General features: G+C 43.6%; 2 protein-coding genes across 3 annotated transcripts in view; one reads left to right on the forward strand and one right to left on the reverse strand.

The window, feature by feature from the left end:
• The window catches only part of cltb (clathrin, light chain B), a 17655-nt gene extending 12927 nt beyond the window's left edge, over positions 1-4728 (forward strand). The window contains exons 5-6 of one of the 2 annotated variants that reach the window (XM_023974818.2): positions 2558-2611; positions 3192-4728. In XM_023974818.2, coding sequence (XP_023830586.1) covers positions 2558-2611; positions 3192-3363 — 226 coding nt within the window. In that variant the 3' untranslated portion in view covers positions 3364-4728. The remainder of the gene's footprint in view (positions 1-2557; positions 2612-3191) is intronic. The other variant, XM_023974900.3, reaches the window with a different exon arrangement.
• Positions 4729-5182: 454 nt separating this feature from the next.
• Positions 5183-7268, reverse strand: higd2a (HIG1 hypoxia inducible domain family, member 2A). Its single transcript, XM_023975785.3, has 2 exons — positions 6796-7268; positions 5183-5957 (listed from the first exon to the last, which is right to left on the reverse strand). Exons 1-2 carry the CDS (start codon positions 6974-6976, stop codon positions 5794-5796), a joined length of 345 nt encoding a protein of 114 aa, XP_023831553.1. The 5' UTR covers positions 6977-7268; the 3' UTR covers positions 5183-5793.
• Between the last annotated feature and the right edge of the window lie 816 nt (positions 7269-8084).

Genomic DNA, 8084 nt, shown 5'->3' on the forward strand with positions numbered 1-8084 from the left:
GAGAACTGCGTCCAGGCCAACAGCCTGAAAACTGAACACTCTGCAGCCCAAATGGCACCTGGTTCTCTGTATAGTGTACTCCAAGGCCTATAGGGCTCTGTTCAAAAGTAGTGCACTAAATAGGGCATAGGGAGGCATTTGGGATACACCTGAGGCTAGAAATGTCCATTGACCTATAAATGTCAGGTTGCAGTATATCTGGCCATTGTCTAAACTGCTGACTACTGTGGACTATGATGGTTGAGACAATGTTGTGTGTTTATCGTGACAATGGAGTTGTATTGTCCTATACACTGACTGTACAAAACATTAGGAACACCTTCCTAATAGTCAGTTGAACTGCCTCAAGTCGTCGGGGTGTTAACAGCCAGGGCACGGACTCTACGAGGTGTCGACAGTGTTCCACAGAGATGCTGGCCCATGTTGACTCCAATGCTTCCTACGGTAGTGGATCTCTACTCTGAATAGCTCGTTCCGTCTCATCCCACAGATACTCGAGGGGACTGGGGACTGGACAGGACACTGCAGTAAGCTGGAGTCACTCGTGTTTGTGGAACCATTCCTGGACAATCCCTGCCTTTRGGCATAGGGTATTATCCTGCTGAAAAAAATACACTGCTGCCACGGAGGGATGTAACTGATTGGCAATGATGTTCAGATATCATGTGGTATTAAAACGTTGCTCCACTTTGATCAAGGGGCCCAATGTGTGTCATGAAAACACACCACCTGCCTGTAARGTTGACATGAGGCATGATGGATTCATGGTTTCCTCCATACTCTAGTCCTCCAATCAGCGTGAAACAGCAGGAACCAGGATTCATCAGACCAGGCAGTGGTTTCCTTCKAATCCTCCAGTGGTTTTCCTTCCAATTCTCCAGTGTTTTCCTTCCAATCCTCCAGTGGTTTTCCTTCCAATTCTCCAGTGTTTTCCTTCCAATTCTCCAGTGTTTTCCTTCCAATCCTCCAGTGTTTTCCTTCCAATTCTCCAGTGTTTTCCTTCCAATCCTCCAGTGGTTTTCCTTCCAATCCTCCAGTGGTTTTCCTTCCAATTCTCCAGTGTTTTCGTTCCAATCCTCCAGTGGTTTTCCTTCCAATCCTCCAGTGGTTTTCCTTCCAATCCTCCAGTGTTTCGTCCAATCCTCCAGTGTTTTTCGTTCCAATCTCCAGTGTTTTGCGTTCCAATCCTCCAGTGGTTTTCTTCCAATCCTCCAGTGGTTTTCCTTCCAATTCTCCAGTGGTTTTCCTTCCAATTCTCCAGTGGTTTTCCTTCCAATTCTCCAGTGGTTTTCCTTCCAATCCTCCAGTGGTTTTCCTTCCAATTCTCCAGTGGTTTTCCTTCCAATTCTCCATTGTTTTCCTTCCAATCCTCCAGTGTTTTCGTTCCAATTCTCCAGTGTTTTCGTTCCAATTCTCCAGTGTTTTCGTTCCAATTCTCCAGTGTTTTCGTTCCAATCCTCCAGTGTTTTCGTTCCAATTCTCCAGTGTTTTCGTTCCCACTGCTGTGTCTTGTTTTTGTTGTTGCTGAAAGACGTGGAACCCTGTAAGGTCGTCGGCTGCCACACCCCATTTAGTTTCAAAGTACAACGAGTTCTTACATTAGTTTAATGTGTCTGTCAGGTTGACTGTCTGTCTGTTGCTCTGCATGACTCGTGTCAGCCTCCCTTTGTTCTCTTTCATCAATGACCCGTTTTCAACCCCTGGCCTCCCGTTGGCTGCATGTCCTTTTGGGTGGTGGACCATTCTTGATACACACAGGAAACTGTTGACRGTGTGGGGGAAAACTCAGCAGCGTTGTAGTTTTTTTGACTCAAAACGGTGCGCCTGTCACCCTACTACCATACCCCGTTCAAAGGCACTTAAATATTTTGTCTTGCCCATTTCACCGTCTGAATGGCACACATACTGTCACGGTCGTTATAATGAGTGGACCAAGATGCAGCGTGGTTCCATCCTCTTTATTAGGTAGTGAAACTCAAAGAAAACAATAAAGCGAACAAACGAAATGTGAGGCTCAGAGTAGTGCTCACAGGCAACTATACCTAGACAATGTAAGATCCCACAAAGCACAATGGTGAAATGGCTGCCTAAATATGATCCCCCAATCAGAGACAACGATAAACAGCTGCCTCTGATTGGGAACCATATCAGGCCAACATAGAAATATAATTCACCTAGATAACCCACCCTAGTCACACCCTGAACTAACCAACATAGAGAATAAAAAGCTCTCTATGGTCAGGGCGTGACACATACACAATCCATGTCTCAATGCTTAAAAAATCCTTCATTAACCCGTCTCTTCCCCCTTCATCTACACTGATTTAAGTGGATTTAACAAGTGGCATCAATAAGTGATCATAGCTTTCACCTGGATTCACCTGGTCAGTCTACAATGTAGTGTTCATCTGATGGAACTTCCCCTCTTGAATCGTGTTAGTTAATCTGGCCTTCTGTCACTACGGCTTCCTGTCCTACCAACTCTTAACTCTGCATGTTGTGTGACACTGATTCATCTCTCTCTTCTTTTCTGCTGTCTTTTGCTCTAAACACCTAGGCTTGCTGATGAGACTTTCTACAAACAGCCCAACTCTCAAGTGATAAACTTTGTGTAGGTTTTAAAACTCTTCTGCTAATGGTTTAGTATTGTCTTGGCATTCTACCTTTTTAAGTTTGTTACCTGTAGTTAAAGGTGTTTGCATGTCCCAACTGTGAAACAAACACATTATTTAGACTCCATTTTGGGTCCTGGAGGGACTGTATTTGACTATGTCCATAAATGACAACAACAGTGTTCATTGTCTTTCATCTTATAATTTCAGTTGTGAACATTTGCCAGAAATGCATGTAGCCTATTTTCAATACTGTGTGTAAGTTTTAGTCAAATGTACACCCACTGTGAGTCTGTGACGTGAAAGTGATTTGAGGGTCTGTGACGTGGACATTATTTGCGGGGCTGTGAGTCTGACGTGGAAGTGATTGAGTGTTTTGAAAAGTTAAGTGTTTTGGCAGCATGGCATGTCAGTGGTACTAATCTCTATGGGACGGTTTTCCTGACACAGATTAATAAAATGTTATTTCAAAGGAGATGCTAATTAGTCCAGAACCAGGCTTAATCTCTGTCCGGGAAACCGTCCATCAAACACCTTGTCCAACACCTCGTCCATATCTCCCTTCCTTCCCTCCTCCAGGGCATCTGAAGAGGCCTTCCTGTCTGAGGCTGACGGTGACAGCCCAGGGACGGAGTGGGAGAGAGTGGCCCGTCTCTGTGACTTCAACCCCAAGACCAACAAGACAGCCAAGGACGTGTCCCGGATGRGCTCGGTCCTCATAGCCCTCAAACAGACACCTCTGGTGCGCTAGTACGGCCAATGGAACGGAGGGGRGGRGATGTTTCCCTGCTCTTGAGTTATGAACCCTGGTTTGCATTCAGGTAGAATGTTCTAGGTTCTTTTCATATCTACTCTTTTGGTTCCGGGGTTCTTTATATGTTCAGACCCTCCTGTTTTCTGTCATGTCTCTAACATGTGGAGGAAAGGTATTGTCTCTGCCCCCCATCTTTCCTTATTCCCGATGTAATATACCTCACTACCTTAACATGAAGGACTGACTGCTCTCTGTCCCTTTAACTTCCCCTCAACAATGCTTCTATTTGACCGCTACAATTACTGAATTTAAGAAAATATGGTTACTGTATTATCTTTATTAAACTTCTTCCCTCTCATAAAAGAGAAGGGCATTGGGTCAAACCTTTATCTTTTAAGTATGATTCCTCTCCCCAATATTTAGGGTGTGAAGTGTTCTTTTATCAAATAACAGATTAGGTTCATCTCCACTATACTTTGTATTTGATTTAATGTGTCGGGTGTAATATAGCCAGTCCTGTTCAGGCACCACATATGCCATTTTTTTTTMTTGTTAAATATTGATTCACACACCTATTAATTTACTGTTGTATAATATTCCTAATTGATTATTTAACGGTACCTAGTAATTTGTCCTGACATTTTAGATGCTATGAGCTTGTGGCCTTGCTGAACTTTGAACTCCTGTCACTGTTTGTATTTTTGGCAATTTTCTTTTATTTCCTTCCCAAGCTTGACTATTTATYGCCTGGTTTATGATCTATTTTGTGCGGTCTTGCCAAACGGGACAATGACCCTTTCTACATACGGTCTAGGCGATGGCCATAGAAGTTGACAGCATAAAACAAATCTGGGATCAGACAACATAGTCTGTTCCAACAAAAAAGTAGTGTCTTCCCATCTAAAGAATCCTATCATTCTGAGGTTGATCCTCGGCATCACAAGAAATCACATAATAGGGGGGGGCTTGTTACGTCATGGTTTTTAGGTCAAGGCTGCGGCTCCTTGGGTAACCCCCCTCCCCAGATAGATTGATCTTATGTTATTAAATCAGCACCGTTCACCAGAGTCGCCTGTTGAGACTGAACGTAGAGAAACGCCACATGGTAAAAGCTCCAGGAAAAGTGGGATTCGTGGCCACTCTGTTTAGAGTCCTAATCATGGCCATGTTATTAAACCACATGAATGAACACTAGTCTAATGTTGAGTCATATTTTCAAACCCCCCCCTTTTTTCATTTTCAGCTGCATTTCCTGTGAATCTGTGATCAACTGTTATCTATTAGGATGGTATCATCCAGCCTCACACAGAATGTTACATGGGAACTGGAAAACTCTTCATCAATAAACATTTAAAAACTCTTCATCAATCAAAGGGTTTGTGTGAGCATTAAAATAAGACTGTATTATACACAGGGGCTATTTGGGAAGACTGGAGACCATTGGCTTACTGGTAAAATGCAGTAGGAAAGCCCTGGTCTGTACCTCTGCCTCCCTTACCAGAGCCCCAAGGCTTACTGGTAAAATGCAGTAGGAAAGCCCTGGNTACCTCTGCCTCCCTTACCAGAGCCCCAAGGCTTACTGGTAAAATGCAGTAGGAAAGCCCTGGGCTGTACCTCTGCCTCCCTTACCAGAGCCCCACAGTGACAGATTATCTTCACCAGTCCCTACAACACCCCTTATTCACCGGTCCCTACAACACCCCTTATTCACCGGTCCCTACAACACCCCTTATTCACCGGTCCCTACAACACCCCTTATTTCACTATATTGGTCCTATGTGCCATCTTTCTCTCAAGTATTACAGCACACAAACTATGAATTTTTACATTTTTATTAAAGGGACAGGACAGTTTTACTTGATATGGCTAATACATGGCTAGTGGAACTGACAATACATGGTGCTAAAAAGGTGGTTCTGAATCTTGTAATAATTCTCTGTATTACAGAGGTGGATCTCTAACAGATAAGCAAGTGGTAGTGGGTTGGCTGTGTGTCTACATATGTGGATGGCTGCATTATGTTTTAAAAACTCAAGGCAGTCTGTGCCGTGCTTGTTTTGCCATCTGCAGAACAGGGTGTACATTTCATTTGACTGGATCGGCCCAAAGCACAGTTAAGGAAGTCCAGAAAAAGGAGAGAGAGAGAAAAAACAGTTGATTGGCCCTTTTTTAAATATCTGTTCTGTTAGTCTTTCTACATATTCAAACATKATTTCATTCCCACTACGGTTCTCTCCAAGGAGAGGATAAACTGGCGGGAGGTTCCAGAAGGCCTGGGTCGTATTCACTAGCCAACGAACGCTAGAAAACGGTCTGAAACAAGGAGGGACTACCTGAACTTGTCTAATAAGAAACCCCTTGTTTTAGTTATTTCCCGTTGGCAAAAAAAAGAAGGTTTTGCAGTAATGAATACAACCCTGATGCTGCTCAGTTTTTCTTCAGTGCTGTGGTGAACACYCCGAAGATGATAGCGACTACAGTGAAGCCTTGTGCGAAGATACGTCCTCTCATCAGGAGCTGGGACTGCCGGGTCTTGCCTTGTTTGAAGGCTCGGAGACCGTACATCAACGCTCCAGCTGTACCGAGGCAACCTGAGAGGAGAAAACAATTAGGTTTTCCATAAACGGTCTGAAAATAGCTGATGTGAAAGGAGGCGCATTCAGTAACTTCCATTTTGTTTCACAGTGGTCTCAATGCTTCTCTGWTTTGTTTTGTAAGACTGAAGGGGAGGGTCTAATGGTGTACAGTCCATTGTACTGTAAAAGAACAAGCACCCTGACTGGTGTAAATTTGAAGATATTTTAGGCCTGATTGTGTATGCAATTCATTCTGTAACCACAGGGGAAAGAGCTGCAGAGAGCACGCCCAATGTGTTGTAGTGTTTCGATGTTATATTCACATAAATGTCCAATACCTAACTATGTTACACTGACAGTTACTGACCTGTGTAGTCTGGCACCCAGTGTATGACCCATTAATTGCACTAGTTTACCCTTATAATACATGTTTTGTTTTATGAAACTCCTTGACAAAGGGCATTATGGCCCTTGTAATGTTTCATAACGGGGCTTGGGACACTCGGCTATGTTCCAATCAAATAATCAATGTTGACGCCTTTTAGTGTATGGGGTCCACAAGGACACTGCATGACACATCTTATTTAAAAAAACTGTAGCTGGCTGTAAAGTTACCAAATTAGCGGTTAAGTTGATTGTATGCCGTTCCCCTGCTAGCTAGCAAACGAGTTAACATAGTTAGCTAACTAGCTACAACAGTGTTGTCTCTTGGTCGTAAGTGAACGACCAAATGACAGTCTATTCAATGCATGAAACATCTAATTTAGTAACAGTATGTATTGAAGCCGACTAGGTACAGCTGTGGACATTGGACAATTTTCAATAGAGTTACAGTACCGCTTACGTAACTGACCTATAGGGACGAACGGGTTCTCCTTCGACTTCCTCATAAACTTCTCCTGAAACGTCTCTTCTCTGGGTCGCGATAGCGGTGTAAATCCCTCTATAACGGGGGGCTTGGATATGTCGAGCATTGGTAAATGGGTGGTTGTCGCTGACTGTTCAGGGACAACCGGGGTAGCGGCAGCTGCCATGTTTGCAGAGTGTCTGTTCACGGAGCTACGGTTACTAGGTACAGAGGGAGGCAGTGTTGCCAACTCCTCAMTAAGGAAAGTAGCTKTTTTTTTTATTCATAATACAAAAATCAACTTACAWTGSTACATCAAACATGTCTAGCACACCAAACACAGGTATTAACAWTACTCAAACATACAAAAAATATCAATAATACAAAAAATTATTATTATTGATATTTTTTGTAAGGAAAGTAGTTATTGCCTGTCCTAAAAGTCGCGAAATGACGTCATCGCTGAATATTCATAATTGTCCATGTGCATGTAATTGTGATGGACGCTGTAGGAGAGAGGAATAACGTCGTGGGAGAGACAAAAAGTGAGTAAAAAAACACCCTAAATATGTTTAGAACTACAAATGAGCGAGCTGCAGAGAGTGGCACACACAGTGAACAAAAAACAGATATTTGAGGCAAGACTCCTTCAGCACTTGATGGACCCCATTGTTAATCCRGTTTAGTTTATTGGGTTGAAAGGCTGTGAGGTTGACCATCCCACTGCTACTGTTCTAGATGACTGTTGGGAATATACTAGTAGACAAGGTAGTGGTTTTGGTTAGACAGTTGGAAAGCTTGCTGATGAGAGTGGTTTGAGGGAGTTGGAGGTTGGCCCTTCTGTGGTGATAGGGGATGTTCCTCCATGGTTACTCCCAGATCCTGTTGTTGATCTAACCTTGGTAGACAAAAGGAAAGTATARTCAGTTGAGCTGTTACRGATAATAGTTGCCCTCCAGTGGGTGGAGGACGTATGTAACAGTATCGCTTCCGTCCCTCTCCTCGCCCCTACCTGTGCTCGTACCAGGGACCCTCTGCACACATAGACAACAGCCASCCTCGAAGCATCGTTACCCATCGCTCCACAAAAGCCGCGGCCCTTGCAGAGCAAGGGGAACAACTACTTCAAGGTCTCAAAGCGAGTGACGTCACCGATTGAAACGCTATTAGCGCACACCCCGCTAACTAGCTAGCCATTTCACACCGGTTACACGTACAACCTGTTAGAATTATTATATGCTRATATTCTCTGTCTGTATTGAATAGTTTYTCATCTGGTCAATCTAATAGGAGTG

Source organism: Salvelinus sp. IW2-2015, linkage group LG1 (assembly GCF_002910315.2).
Source record: "Salvelinus sp. IW2-2015 linkage group LG1, ASM291031v2, whole genome shotgun sequence".
In the NCBI taxonomy this organism is placed as follows: Eukaryota; Metazoa; Chordata; class Actinopteri; order Salmoniformes; family Salmonidae; genus Salvelinus; species Salvelinus sp. IW2-2015.